The sequence below is a fragment of the Channa argus genome, chromosome 9 (assembly GCF_033026475.1).
Source record: "Channa argus isolate prfri chromosome 9, Channa argus male v1.0, whole genome shotgun sequence".
In the NCBI taxonomy this organism is placed as follows: Eukaryota; Metazoa; Chordata; class Actinopteri; order Anabantiformes; family Channidae; genus Channa; species Channa argus.
Window position 1 is genome coordinate 4,061,185 of NC_090205.1, and position 16,517 is coordinate 4,077,701.

A 16,517-nucleotide genomic window follows, 5' to 3' on the forward strand; every position below is an offset into this window, starting at 1 on the left:
ACATTAACATTTTACTTGCTCTCCAGGGAAGCAAGGAAAGGAATAAACACATTTATATCCATTTACATCACTCACATCAAGCCAGGAGCACAATTTAAAATTGAGTTTTAACGACAGAGTACATACCCCTAATGCATGCATATGTATAGAATTTACAACCCGGTGCATTTTGCAGTAATAATCTTCTGCACAGGTCAATAAATACACAATTGATGGCTGGAAACACATAGATGAAGTTACTAAAAATGTAATTGTCATAGTGTTGAGTCATGTTTGGTGATTGAAGATTAAAAAATAGAAAATGTGAAAATAATCTTTAAATTAGGGACGTCCCAGGCCCAATCCCAACTTTGTGTACATGAACTCATGCTCGTAAAACTTCTCAGATACTGCGCCTCACGTTAACCTCCGCAGGTAGGAAGAGGTGGGAAAATGTGTGTGGTTTAGGGCTGTTCTAAGATAATTATCGACAAAAAAAGTAAAGCCGAGTGCAAAGTCTTAAGATCTAGTTACTAACAGTCAGACTCTTGTTTTTCAAGATCATTTTATAAAAATGTTAATATTTGGGACTGACCTCGGCAACAATGAGTGTTATACACCTATCAGGCATAACCTCACCACCACCTGTGCAACCTAATCCAATCCAGTACACTTCCTCTGCCATGAATTCTGCTTTTCGAGGTTAGGATTTGTCGTTTTTTAGGTTGTAACTGTCAGAAAGATGATGTGAGAATTTAAAACTCTTGACCCTGAGATCTTCAACTAAGCCTGAAACGACGCCTTTATCCGTGCTCACACCGTAAAAGCATGAATGTTGCTGAATGACTGCAGGACTTTAACAGCAGCACTTCGTCCTCCCTCATGCAAAGACAGAACAGAAGAACGTATGTACTTTCAGCTGCCACTGTTTACCATTGTGTTCCAGTCAAACGGGGACAACGCAGCCTCAATATGGCTCATGTTGTTGTGTGGCAGACCCTCCGCTTGTTTAAATGCATTATTTACATGCATGATCCCCTCATCGGGACTCAGTGTTCGAACGTAGCTCATAGTGACACACGATTGCACTGAAGTAACCAAAAACCGAAGCAGCTTGTTTTAGTCTGATTTCATGCATTCATGTATTGGCTGGTAGGACGTCCTTGTTACTTTTTCATATTATAAACCTGCCATGTAAACAGACCAATTTTAGCAGGGTCAAATATAAATTCTGATACCTGATATTATGTTACTGCTGAGCTCCATCCTTGTCACCTTCATCCTTATCATCACCACCTCAAAAAAAACAAAACAAAACCACACAGTCGAGTCTGGCTACATTCAGTCCCTCATGCACGAAAAAAGCCCCCAACAAATACGTTTGCATTTTTAAAACATCCAGGAGTTGACCAAAGTGCTTTACAACAGATGAACAGAATATCTACGCAAGCAAATAAAAAAAGCATAAATCACACCAAAATCACCCATAAAATGTATTGACCTCAAAACAAAACCACCTTAACAAATGTGCTTTTCATGCGTAAACCTAACCACACATGAGCGTGGCTCAGTGAACCGGCCTACTGGGCCAGAGTCACTGCAGTTAATGGCCATTTCTGTTTTGAAAAAGCTCAGTTAGAAGACACAAATGACCATGAAAGAGGCCAAACAACTTGAAATTGACTAACGGGGATCTAAAACCATCCAAGATGTGCTAAACGATTAAAGCTAGTCAGCAAATGAGCAAAAAATTCATATGAAAAATATGTTGCACGTAACTGTAACCCATACAGTAATTATGTCTGCGCTTCAGCTACATGTACAGAAACAGTTGCACAAACAGGTTAAATACTGAAGAACAAACTCACATATCGTTGGGTTTGTTTTTGGTTTCATTCCTTACAATATGGAAGCCTGAAAGCCTCCTTGGCGAGCCAGTGAGCGGATCATATAGCGAAGGTGTTTTCTGTGGCAGTGAAGTTCTCATTTGAGGATTGTGGAGCTTTGGTGTGAATCCATACTTCTTGCGGTCTCCCACACGGTACCTACTCACATGGGAATGTAGTGAATTCTGAGGGTATAGATAGCACACAAAGCAACTTTTGTAGCCAGGCTGAAGTGGTGCTAGGAAGAGAGTCTCATTAAAGCTCTGGGAACATGATATTAAATGTATCATCTCACATGGGAGGGTCCGTGATGCTCTCCCTCAACATTCGTTTACATAACTGATGCTTGAAAATAGTCCGTTTCATATGGGTGAACGACGAGGATACAAACCATCACATCCTTACACGTCCATCCTGGACTCATTCACTGGTGCGCTGCATTCTTTTAGCACCTAACGTGGCGTCCAAGTGTGTGTGTGTGTGTGTGTGTGTGTGTGTGTGTGTGTGTGTGTGTGTGTTAAGAGCCAAGTCCATACCATGGCTAATCTGGGTTTCACACAACGTGCAGCAAATCACATGGATTCCAGTTGAAGAGCTGAGCCTAGTGTCATAGTAAATGCACTTACCCACGTACTGTTTACGGGCCACGGACAATGAAAGCACCTGATAATTTGGGTTTAAAGTGTTGATGTTGTATTTAACATCATATTCTATTTAAACATCTATATTCTATTTAAAATATAGTATAAAACGTTTAAACGCAACATTCCAGCTTCTGAATTATTGATCTAACTTGAGGCTTTTTGTTATTTATTTTACTTGTTTTAAGTTAAACTTGACTAACACAACCAAATGTTAGATGGATTGAATATTAGTTGCCATTGGAGGGTTACCGGACAAACAGACTGAAAAAGACCAAACGGAAAGAGGGTCCTTTACCCCTCTGTGCCCAGGGGCCCACTTTTCATAATCTTTCCAAGCATGTTGTGTAAACTCAGCTTTGGTATTTGTCAGAGCTGTAAAATTCATGTTGGCGATTGGCCTGTAAACCGCAGTTTATTTCACTTCAATTTGCTTATTCATCGAACAGCGCTGGCCGCTCTCTGTAAACCTAAACCTCCACATAAGAGTTGATTTAAAGAATTAACTGAGTCCAAACTGCGTGCTCAAGAAATTCCGAAAACATATTAAGATGTTAAGCGATGTTGCACCTGGGACTTCAGAGTCACTACTACTCCTCAGCATCTGCTCACGTTAGGTTCATTTGAACTATTAAATTCATTAGCGAATATTATTATAAGCAGCATGACAAACATTCAGTGCACCAAGGACAGATTGAAGTAAAAATGATGCTGGTGATGCTGTCAAATACAGTATCACACTAAAATACTTACAGTTATGTGGTATGAGATGTGAGATGGATTGACTGTTTGCTTTTGTGCTCCCTCCAGGAACACAGTTCTGGTGTCTTCTGGACATTGTGCCCATCAAAAATGAAAAGGGTGAAGTGGTTTTGTTCCTCGTGTCTCACAAAGACATCTCAGACAAGAAGAAGGACCAGGACCCAGAGCTGGGACCTGAGACAGGTGGGTGCCGCTAAATGATGGAATGTTAGCAGACGACTGTAAAATACTAATTAAAGAAATCTTAACGGAGACTTTGGATACAGAAGGTGGACAGGATGTGATGTCATGAAATTCACGCTGGAAATTCCTAAATCATGCAACAAAGCTGTCACTGCTGGTTGGAATTAGAATTGGTCTCGGGGCCAAAAGAGAGAGAGGTGCACAGACAGACAACCATTCACACTTCCTATTCACACTTACATGCAGACTGAGAACATACAGAAAGGCCCCAGTGGGTCAGGAATCGAACCGGGGACCTTCTAGGTGTGAAGCAACACCGCTGTCGTTGAACTAGGTGTATTTGGAATGCAGCGGGTGAACTTCAGGTTCCAAGTTGAGCCGATTCAAAGCGAGGACATGATCAGGTCGTCCAGTGACTACAGAGTTAGTGTCAAATTGTAAAGTGCTTTGGATGTCGAAATGCAAAAAATTAATGCACTGCACACCTCAACCTGAGCTTTGTGCAAGGATACAGCATCTGAGGGATTTACAGTGAGCCTGTTCCCCACATCCGCCTTCAAAAACTCCACTTTCTAATCCCACAGACAAAGTGTAAACACTGAATCGACAGGTGTTACTGAAAATCACATCTTTCTTTTAAACTTTAAAAATCCTGTTGCCAACACGCACAGAGTTTGCTTGAAAAGGAGAAAGAAGGAAGAGCAATCAAGACCCTTGAGATGAAGTGGAGTGTTTAAATGTTTGGTTTTTGTGGACTGGCTTTCAGGGTGTCCGTGGCGCTTCCTGGTGGGAAAGTTCACCTGCTTGAAGTCACTTACCCAAATTCTACCCACTTGCACAGGGTCTCTCATTTGGCTGAATACCACATTGCCTCACAGCTGCAGTGACTGAAAGCCTGGCTTTGTTTTACACGCGACATGAGTTATTGCATTTTTAAATTCAACCTATCAAATCTGGAGTGTGCGCCTCCGGGGTGGACGAGGACAAACAACAGAATGGGCAGAAAGGAAAAGCTCAGAGCGCAAAAGAAGATTTAAATGTTTTTTTTATTTTGTGAATAATCACTATACTGTACATTGGGTCTGTAAACTAAGCATCGTCTGGATGAAGGAACAAACCGTGGCAAGACGAACATAAAGGAAAGGAAAGATTTCAATCACATCTACCTGTGTCTTACTTCTGGCTAAACAGCTCATGTTTGGCTTTTTGTCCCTTTCAGCTCTGCATGACTGAGAAGGAGACTGTGACACATAGAACGTGTCTGAGAGCACATTGAAAAATATGAAAATTTCAAAAAGAACGAGCTTGACTGCTTTAGTGCGCAGACCTCACACACACACACACACACACACACTGTCTTAATTGACCATGTCAGAAACTAAAAATGTATAGACACACTGTATCTTCTTGAAAAGCAGTGATTATGACTATCGATAATCATAATTAAGGTGAATGTAGCGCGTAAATACCATTTCCCTCTTTCTATGACATTTAGAATATAGAGCTGCATGAGTCATCACTGGAGTTTGCATGAAGGAGCAGTTTTCCGGGATGTTCTCTCTGCAAATTCAACGCAGAACTTCACTGATGGCTGTTTGCAAAATGATCCCATCAGGCTTCATTGACCTCAGCTGTGTTTGATTTCATCTTTTAAAGCAGCAACAACTACCAGATGCGGTTTCTCCCGTTTACACTTTCCTAGGAGAAAACGCACTGGCGAGGAAAAGTATGTGAACCCATTGGAACGGTTTTCTGCTTTAGTCATAAATTACAATCTGATCACCATCTAAGAAATGAACAGGAAAAATACAATGTGCTTCAGCTAATATATATATATATATATATATATATATATATATATATATATATATATATATATATATATATATATATATATATATATATATATATATATATATATATATATATATATATTGTCTTCATGATACACATTCATTTCCCTTTTTTATGGTAATAATATCTCCGTTAAGGTCACAGTATTTCACAGCATCTCTGTTGCACTTCGTTCTGAGCTTCTCCAAAACGCAATTTTATTCTCTTATCGTTATTCCACTTTTCTTAGAATCACTCTCCTACAACTTCTTTTGAGCTTTTGTCGGTGAACAGCTACCCCGACATTATCCCTTGAGGACACTGTCTAGACCCCAAGCAGCAAAGCCCCCACATCATGCTGCTGCCCCACCACCGTACTTTCCTTATATCAGATGATATCACTTGGAGGAACCTTCAGTTCAGATTATGTTGTCTCCCCCAACACGATAACGTCTGAACTCCTAATGATGAAAACTCCTCCGGTGATGTCATCTGGATGAGTTTTTCAGCTAGAAGCAGAAAAATGTTTTAATCTAGAAAAGTCAGAGGGATGTTTCAAAGCAATAATGGACATTTACACCCTAAACTACAGCAAAATTGAAAAATGGTGAAGTTGTTCTCAAACAGTTCACCGTTAGTTTCACTAGTCCACCAAACATTTCTCAGAAGCCCTGTGGAGCGTTGAGGTGCTCTTTGACAGGCTTCAGCTGTTGCACCATGCTGGACAACATGCTCGCTGAGCTACGCACGTAAATTAACAGCTCTCGATCATAGTTTTTCAGCGATCTGGGCAGGATTCACATGCAGCAGATGCTCATAAGTACCAGTGATTAGTGAACTGAAGATTTTCAAAATTTAGATGAACACAAATCTTTCAATCTGGGCTAAAGTCCCTTTTCCAACCTGCACTTTTTACTTAATATAGATCTGAAAACAATTTTAAACATAACATAGCAGTTGTACTCTTAGGCTTTGTCACTGTGCACACAACAAGCACATTCCCCTTACTACATGTGTCACAGCCGAAGCTGCTGCAGACACTAACAAAATAAACACCTTGTTTATTGCGCGTCTCTTGGCAGTGATGGTCCCGAGAATAATCCTGTGCGCACACACAATGAGAGAGGGAAAGAACTACAGATACTTTCTTTGTATGCAGACTGTTTGAAATCCATCCCTAGATACGATGACCAAATCAAATTTACTGGCAGAAAATGAAAGTGATTTGGTTACAGGAGTGGGTATTCACTAAGCATGACATCACATTATGGACACACAATCACAGCAGGAAATGTAAAGGGGAAATTGAGCCAACGAGAGAAGCTTTTCTGTCTGGCTGATGGTTTAACAACTCCCTAAGCTCTGTGAGAGATCACTTTGCTTCCTCTGCCTGCAATGTGACTACTTAACCTGATCGTTTTCTTTGATATTCACTTGAAGGCAAAAAAGGGTCGAAGTGCATCAAATCATGGTAGATCATCAAATGCTCCTTTGGAGAGTGTCCAGAGACACGAAAGCCCACAGGTTGTGTCAGTATGCCATGAAATATTTACACAAAAGCATGTGGTGTATGTGTAGACTGACGCAGAAGTTGGGCTCCAACACCAAGAGAATTCGAGTCTAAAACCTTCACAGAGGCGGCATCATGGTGAGATTTTCACAAGGGAAGATGCTTTAAGACATGGTACACGTTATGTTTTGATCCCCCCTGACCTTCAGAAAAGTACTGTTGCTTTTAAAGCAGCTCTGAGCTCCATAAACCCCTGCGGGGATGAGACAGAGCCTGGTTTAAATTCTAACCCTGGGCTGTGGATCGGACCGCGGCTCATCCTGTTTTCATCTTCACCACAGATGAGGAAACGGGGCTAGAGGTTCATCGGGTAACTCGCCCTCCAGGCTTCAACACCAACCGGCGCCGCAGTCGAGCTGTGCTCTATCACCTGTCAGGACACCTGCAGAAACAGGACAAGAGCAAGCTCAAGCTCAACAATGTGAGTTTGCTTTTTTTTGTCGAACGCTGCACTTTATACTCAGTAACTACACAGCTTCATATTTCATCTCAGTTCTTAACAGTAATACGTTGTTTAGTTGACAGAAGATGTATTGCATTCCAGACAGGACCCGGTTTGGGTCTCTCGCTATATTTAGTTTCAGGACATATGCAGTGATGTGAACATTCAAGTCAAAGAGTTAATTAAATTGGGTTCTGAAGGTTAAATATAGAAAGAGCCAAAACCTAAAAACCCCTAAAGGCAGTTTGACAACAGCTTGTTTTGAGATTCATCAAAGACTGTTTAATCCAGATGGAATAAAACGGTATTCCTGCTTTATGATAAAAATTGATACATGATCTGAAGGAGTGCTTCATAATCTGCCTCGTATTAAACAAAGCTCGGTTTGCAAACACTGCCAGACTCATTAACAACTGACCTCACACAATTGCTACATAGCAGCTGCCCGAAATGGACTGTACACGTTGGATATACTAATACTTCAAGCTGTTTCTGAAACAACACCCAACATGCAGCAAAGATTTGAAGGGTCATCCTTAGGGGACGATCACTGCGCTTGCACTTGTGCGTTCGGCACATCGTAGTTCTGCTGCAGCACACTCTGTACTGCATCAGACCCTGCCAGATGGTATGAAGGTCATCATTAGTATCAACACTTCTGTTTGACTTCGGGGCAAAAGAGCTCTACTGTACGTTTTGTTGATATCAGTGATAAAACAAACAGCAGAAAAACGTATAATAAAAGGTTTGTTTCATTTGGTCCTTTTAATAAAATAGATATATATCTTGGTCAAAATAGCGTAAAACATGACAAAAAGATTCATATACATTTTACTGGAAACACGAAAACCGACACAGAGTTAATATTTTACCATTTGACACTGCAATACAACAAATAAGACACAGTTTTTATAGCTACACTGTTACGTAGAAATGCTCTATGAACTATTTTGTGATACAGACTATAATTCAGTACTTGCATTGTTGGCGACCTTGAGATTGAGAAAATTGTAGACTTACATTAATAAATTAATTAGACATTAATTTGTGATGTGATTGTATACAAAGGTGTTGTGCCTGCACGTAGCTGCGTAGATACCAAAACCTGGAACATGTGTGACAGGCAGGTTTTTGTTGCCATGTCTCTCCTTGTCATCCGATCTAGAACATGTTCGGGGAGAAGCCTCCGATCCCAGAGTACAAGGTAGCAGCCATTCAGAAATCTCGCTTCATTCTCCTCCACTATGGAACCTTCAAAGCCGGCTGGGATTGGCTGATTCTGCTGGCGACCTTCTACGTGGCTGTCACCGTGCCCTATAACGTGTGCTTCACCGTGGTGGGAGCCAGGGACGAAGGCAGCAGCAGCAGTGCCCCCCGGAGCCCGCCCAGCGTCAGCGACATCCTGGTAGAGATCCTGTTTATTTTAGGTGAGAGAACATTCCCCCCCACTGAGTGCTCTAGTCCCTACGTGGCTTAAGTCTCTGGCTAATCTGACAAACGCGCAGGAAAACACATTGAAGAGATCGGAAAGTCTTACGTTACGTTATCTCACGGTATTATAATCCCATTTTATTTTGTATTATTCATTTCAATCTCTAGTGTAACTCCAGCTGGCAGATATATGTAGTAGCATAGCACGTGAGTAAATATACTTTCCATCACTCTCAATGACTAATGCTAACTTCACATTGTGGTGGAAAAAGTATTCAAGTCCTTTTTTTTAATAACTAATACAATGCTAACAAAATTTTAAAGAACATTAAAAATGTTTCCTAGTATGTATGTAAATGTTCACTGTCAAGCTAATTTTTCACAGATTTTCCTTTTTTTTTTTTTGGATGTTCAGTGTGACCTTTCAGTTGTTGACATCTTAGGCTGCAACAATCCTGAAGGGACTAAAAATGCATTTGAATCATTGAAAAATGTTCGAATCTGCATTGAAATGTTTGGCATTTTCGATGGAAAATAGTTGCCGCTGATCTGTCTGTCAATAAATAAATGCTTTATTTAACACATGCTTGAGCTCTACCTGTAAGAACTGTTGGGTTATTTAATCTACACATCATATTTTATGCACCAACTCTTCACAGAGAAATTCTCAGTTCAGTAAAGTACAATATTTCCTTCTTGCGTATTAAGTATAAAGCAAAGATTGTTTGAACCTCCCTTGGTGGGAAGTCAGTAGAGCAGCCTGTATCTAAGCGGCTCATCAGTCATGAGTTTAGTCGAAGGTTTTAATGATGCATGTGTTGCAGTGAAAGGATACGAGCCGTTCACCATAGACCATTAGGTTTCATTGTTAACTAGTTTCCTGGAAAACACCAGGCGTCTTTGTCCCTCAGTCTTGTCCACCTGACTGTGGACAAGACTGAGGGACAAAGACGCCTGTTAGCTTAGCAGTCTTGTCCACCTGACTGTGGACAAGACTGCTAAGCTAACAGGCCAGTCGCACACTTCGTCACAGTGATTGAAATGTGCTATCAGGATTCTCATTATTGCTTCATTTGTGTTATAATAAGCTCGTTTGGGGAATCGGTAACAACCTAAAGGCTCCTATTAAGACCTGGAAAACAAGGCAGCTTAGTAAAAAAGCCACACTGTCATATTCCATTAAATACTGCGTCTTCCACCACTGTTCAGGCCTGGACAATAATTTATTACACTTGAAAACCAGCTTGTGATGGGTGATTTATCAGAATGGAAACTTTTGACACTTTCATTTTTTCTGCCAACGGGACATTATTGTTACTTGTAAGACAGATGTGAGCAGAGACCGTTGTGAAAATGATGAGAGCCTTTCGAGGATGTTCCAGGTTTCAAACGCAAATATTCGTTTGTGGAGAAGCTACGTCGTCAGAAAGTCAGGCCTGGATGAAAACCAGTGAGCAAACGGGGCCAGTCGGGAAATTAATTACTTTGTGCGCATAGCTGTTCATTTAAATTTGAAGGGAAGCGTTTTAAACCGACCCCTGCTTGTAAGAAAACGTGATGAATCACTGCTGTTTTGGTTTCTTAATGTATTGAGGAGACTGAAAGGTGTTGAATTCAATTCAATTCAATTCAACTTTATTTATATAGCGCCAATTCACAACATAGTCATCTCAGGGCACTTTACAGAATAAAGTCAAGATTATAAAGATGTATAGAGAGAACCCAACAATTCCCCCTGGAGCAAATTATAGGCAACAGTGGAGAGGAAAGGAAATCCACTGTTAAATCTATTCACATTGCAACTTTTAATCTGCGTATGTTTTCATTAACAAATCATTCACAAAACAGAAACATCCTTTTTTTGCAAATTTAGCTTGAAACAAAATGACTTCAATGTGAAAACAGATGAATTTTCTACTTCTAAATGAATATACATGTGCAGATTCAAGTCCACCTTAGCAGCTGAGAAACAGAACCCAAAACTTGAGGACTGGGTAACTATTATTGAGATTACTTTAGGTTGGCTGGTCCAGTGGGTTGTTCCTCGTTGCTCTGAAGCCCAAGTTGCTCCTGGTTTGTGTTTTTTGTTTTTGTTTTTTCTGTTCCGTGAAGAAAATATGAAACTGGGATCTCTGTGGTCTTAATCTCTACTGTTCATCATCATCATTTTCCTGTTAACGGGTTGAGACGGACAGAGGGGCAGTGAAAATACAGGGGCTTCATAACGGGAAGCTTTAAACAATGTCAACCTTTAGGGTTGATTGCATTTACTGTACCTATATTTCATAATTTTTAGTAGGACCTTTCCATCCTCGGTTCATCTTGGTGCCTTGGAACTCGCTTTTCCTGTTCAATCAAGCCCCTTTTTTTTCTTTTTTTTTAAGTGACTTATGTGTAATTTGTTGAGAACCCATTTGTTCTGCATGTTGTTCATTTCTGTGCAGTTATCATGTAACTTTGCAGTGACACTTGTCCTGTTGATGCTTCCTGCTGTCACTTCCTGCCGTTGTTGTCGTCCTCTGCAGACATTCTGCTGAACTTTCGAACTACCTTTGTGAGCACGTCGGGCCAGGTCGTGTACGACGCCCGCTCCATCTGCGTTCACTACGTCACCACCTGGCTCTTTGTCGATCTCATCGCCGCCCTGCCCTTCGACCTGCTGTACGCCTTCAACGTCAGCGTGGTGAGTCTCTTTTGTGTGGCTTTTAGCGTGTTGCTGTTTGTTTGTCTGCTTCATCCAAGGAAACGTGTGACACGATTCACTCGGGTTACTGGGAAAAAGGAAACTCTTGAATGTTGACGCACGCTGTCTCCTCCATTTCATTTCTGCATGGACACACTGATGGCAACAAGCCAGATGCCAAGAAAGGGGGGAAATGAGTGACTATTGTCATACGCTCCCATGTGAATTTGATAGATGAAGCCCCTGCTCATCACACAAACAAATGGGGCAGAGCCAATCTGATGTTAGTGCACATCCTGCAGGTCTCATTAATTTGTTTCTGGTCTTAGAAACCTGAAAGATGATGAACACTGAGCTAAATGACTAAACTTGCATGCAGACTAGTATAAAGATTGATCTGTGTGTTAGAGAATGAAAACGATTTAATTTCACATGCAAATTATCTACTGGCCTATTAGAGTACAATCAGACATTTACAGTGTGGCTTATTTTGATGTTTGAAACACTGAATTGTGTGACCGTGTGTGTGCCGTGTCCCTCCCCGCAGTACTTCGGGGTCCACCTGTTGAAGACTGTTCGGCTGCTTCGGTTGCTGCGTCTGCTGCAGAAGCTCGAGCGCTACTCTCAGTACAGCGCTGTGGTGCTGACTCTGCTCATGTCCATGTTCGCCCTCCTCGCCCACTGGATGGCCTGCGTCTGGTACTTCATCGGCCGCAAGGAGCTCGAAAGTCCCAGCTCCTGGGATATTGGTTAGTTCGCACCCAAACACAGTGTTGGAAAGTAGCTAAGTATTTTTAATTTACGCCACTTTATACATCACGAGATTCGTAGATAAATATTGTACTGTTCTCCTCAGTAAAGTGCTACTGTTACTAGTAATTTCACAAATTTGCACAAAAGAAGTGATTTTTAAATTACTGACCTAAGTCACTACAAGCTGTGGCAATAACCAGTTGAGCAGCCTTTGTTTCCATCTTGATCCAAAATCAGCATCAGCTGAGCCCTGCTGCACACGCTTATACCTGATAACTGCATCAGCCTTTTGTCACGATTCTCCAACTGCAGACGTCAGTCAGTGAAGTTGCCGTGTCGCCAAGGCCAAATTAAAATCGGATGGGTATTTACAGTAGACTGGGGACTCTTCAGATCTAAATGTTGTGTCTGTGGGTTGGCAGTGATGCAACTTTATGGTCCATGTTCTCTGAGCAAAGAGCTTTTACTGTACAGGTTTTTAATGTCCTGTAAAAACCGTGGCCCAAAATTGTACAGATCTAAAGATATTTTGTTCTCACCGATGCTACAAACTCCGTCCTCAGGAAATCATTTTATAGTATGCCAATGCAGATTCAATGTGAGATTGCTTTATTGCGGGCTCACTTTATAGCGATGCCAGTTATGCAGGACGACAGCTGGCACGCATCTCAATTTGCAGCACAATTGATGCCTTTAATAAGACGCAGCTTTGTTGATATCGCACCAGCATCTCTCAGAGGACAATCTCAAATCCTGCGGGCGACATGAAACCCCAGCACACAATCTGATAAACATGTAAACACCCACAAACAGACTGGCAGTTTCCCAGGGAGCAAACCTTAATCTGTTTGACTGTGAACTGGGGCAGATATCATCATCAGTCTTGCGTTGTGCTCCTAGCATCATGCAAACGCACACACACATGCAAGATGTTGAGTGAAGTACTCAGCTGCAAATGAGCACGTTTTTCAGTATGGACGCAGCTCAGGGACACGTAATGAGCTGTATGCTACTATTATGTCTCTGCTTTTTCAATATCCAGTCTATTCGTCAGTGCTGCCTCAGTTTCCCTCTGTCTCTCTCCCCATCACACTCTCATTGAATTGCACCAACCTACCTGTCATTATCCTTCCCACAAACCACATAATGACAGACGGTAAGACTGCAGCTAGTTCATGTCAGCGGTCCCTCAGTTTCCTATTCAGACAGGGAGTAATCCAGGGGACAACAACAACCAGTCTGCAGAGTGACCTTTCGCTGACACTAACTGTGATTCACAACAGTCGGGTCTGATATCAGAACGTACACAGGTTAAGCTACTCAGTCTGTCAGTCAGTTGTCTTGTACTTGGGATGGGAGAAGTTTGTCTCTGCAGGACTCTAAATAATTCAAGGGCAGTGGAGCCACAGCCGTCCCTATAGCCCCTCGTGGAGCTGCAACCACCGCAGTCTGCTGAGCTGGACTGGCAAACAGAACAAAGACGTGGACACAATGTGACATGCACAGGGGACACACTGTCACACAGGCTGTGGGTTTATAAAGGAAGTTTTTCATGCATGACTTTTGGTTTACTGCTCGTCTCATTAGCAGTTGTTTGGAGACAGAAAATCCAAACGGCAGCAGGGGCAAGCGTCTACCAACACTCGCCACTGCAGAGGGTGAGGGTCTGAGATACCTGTCAGTCAGGCAAAAACAACTCCAAATATGCAGTGCCCACATTTAATTTTTAATATCTTCATTTTTAAAATATCTAGCACACCTCCTATGCTCCTGAGAGAACTACCTGTTCCTGAAGTAAGAAAACCTGGTAAAAAATCCGCCTGACAGCTTCAAATCCAGCGTTGGATACAAGCTCCACAGTGTCATTCAGCTCACGTTGTGTCTAACTAAGCACAACGGTAGGTTCTACTATTGGTTATTGAGCATTTCCCCTTTTTTATTGGCATTTAAGAAAATGAATTTCACATATACGTATAAGCATGATTCGAGGGGTTGTGCCTGAATCTGTAAACCTGAAAGGAACATTACATAAGTAACTGTAGGAGGTTTAAGACAGCAGACTTTACAGCTACACAGTTAGAAGAGAGCATTCGTGGTTTCAGTGCATATATTTACCAGAGGTAAACAGTGGTAACAATAGCAGGCGCGGTAGGCGCTATCAGCAAGTTGGCTTTTTAATCAGCGGACAACCACACAGGAGGCTGTGGTTTAACCTTCTAGCAACACTTGATAAGCTGAATGTTCACATCTAAAAGCAATTTAACTCTCCTGCTAAAGTGTGAATTGTCAGTTGCCTTTTTCTTCCCCCCCACCATGACTTCCTTTTGTGGACCGAATGGCATCGGTCTTTATTTGTGCAAAAACCGATGGGAGATTAAAATGTGCGGCTGATCTCGCTCTCACGAAACAGGAAGCTTTGGGATGTTGCGGCTGCTGCACTTGATGGCATATGTCAGAGTTCACATGGTGTTAAAACAGAGATTCTACACAGTACAAATAGACCACAACTGACAAGGTAGTAACAAGTGAGAATACATGAGTATAACATATACTACATACATACTGATACATATATATCAGTACTGAAAAACTGAACTTCTACACATTATGACAAGATGCATACTTTGTTGTTACTGTGTAATTAAAATAAAAGCAAGACCTTCTATGTTTTCTAGTTTCATAATCTTTAAATGTTTCTTTATTTAATTGTAATAATAAAGTAGAGAACATCATGAATCTCTGCAGTCCAAACATTTCTTCGATGTTATAAATCACAATAATATTTATTAATATGTGAAACCACAATTTTTGTTTTACATTAGTAAAATCTTGCTTTGTGAGCTGTAGTATATTGTGTGTCCGGCCAGTTTTTACTCGTTCACTTGTGAGCTTTCTTTCCTTGCTCTGTGCCAATATTAGTATCACGAATATATCAGTATTTTGTTAGTGTACATCAAAGGCTGTTGCTCTCTAATTACATAGTGCATGAAAAGTTCTTCCCAAACTGCAGTTTTGCATCACAATACACTGAACCCTGCAGGTACTATTCTAAACTAGTCTTACTTCCTTCATACACACACACACATAGTTTCATACCTTATTCTCTCAGTGACATTGGAAGATGATCCAGAGATGGGATTCTCGTTTTGGCCAATGAACGACAAGCTCTGAATGAGCCTGGGAGCAAAGTCCATATTCAGAAATCTGCCAGGTTTTCTTCAGTCCCGTCAGTCAGCTGATATCCACATGTCTTAACGATTTTCTCAGATTTTCCACATGTCAACGTAAACAAGATTTATGTCAAAAACAGGTCAAGACAAAACTAAACCTCGCAACTGTTTCCAAGGCAGACAGCCAGGAGGTATTTATACAACACGAAGAGCTATATATAGGATGTCTACACATAGCTCAGCTGCTTCTTATCCTACTGACTCACTTACACTCTACAGGCATAATCTTTTTACTATATCTTGCTTATGCAGAAACATAACTCACCTATCATTACATTCAGGTACCAGTCAGCTACATTAAGTCATTTATTGGTAGCACAATTACTGATCGTGGTGATTACATTAGAGCTCACTAACTTTGGGCCAAATCTTTGCCGCGGTAAAAGCAAATGTGCGACTGCATCCCTGGACGTAATGGCAAACAGGACTTCAGCACCACGGACAGCTCGTACGCTCAGCTCCATGAAACTGCTACACAAACAAATCAGCACAACGGACAGAGAGAATATTGCTATTCTGAGTCACTGAAGTCACTGAAAACATTTTATAGCAAGGCTACGAAAAACCTGTGTCAGCTTTGGGGAGGGTGCATATTTACCCCAAACACTCTGAGACGCTGAGCAACTTAACTAGCTACTAGTTTGCAGGTAGTGTTCCTACGATGATTGTAATCGTTCTTCAGTCTACACTATTTACAAGGTAACGCTGGACGTACTTTCTTTCTGGATCTGTTGTATGTGCTCGCGGCTGTGCGTGCGATGGAGGCGAATGCGGTGTCTCGTAGGTTTGGGAGACACGACAGCAAGGGACGAGGGTCGACAGTGTAGTAAAGTGATTGTATGTGTAGTTTACTAACTCAGAAAAGTGCATTTAAAACTAAGGTAACTGACGCACGACCTACTGCAGTTGTACTTAATTAATATGCTTGTCTGATTCTTGCGCGATGCATCAACAAGCTATGTACGGTAGACGTTTGCATCAACTACTTTGAAAGGAGGACATGTCCTCATAGACAGATTTTGAGCCTCACATGCCTTCTGTAGCAGTATGTGACTGAATACATTCTTGTGGAATCTTATTTAGTAACTGCTAAGTAACTGCTAAGTGGATGATCTACGATAATC

General features: G+C 41.4%; 1 protein-coding gene across 2 annotated transcripts in view; it reads left to right on the top strand.

Moving 5' to 3' along the window:
- The window catches only part of kcnh3 (potassium voltage-gated channel, subfamily H (eag-related), member 3), a 115,706-nt gene that overhangs the window by 74,029 nt on the left and 25,160 nt on the right, over window positions 1–16,517 (top strand). For both annotated transcript variants that reach the window (XM_067514963.1, XM_067514964.1), the window contains exons 3-7: window positions 3,317–3,451; window positions 7,136–7,275; window positions 8,462–8,723; window positions 11,253–11,410; window positions 11,958–12,159. In XM_067514963.1, the coding sequence (XP_067371064.1) occupies window positions 3,317–3,451; window positions 7,136–7,275; window positions 8,462–8,723; window positions 11,253–11,410; window positions 11,958–12,159 (897 nt within the window). The remainder of the gene's footprint in view (window positions 1–3,316; window positions 3,452–7,135; window positions 7,276–8,461; window positions 8,724–11,252; window positions 11,411–11,957; window positions 12,160–16,517) is intronic.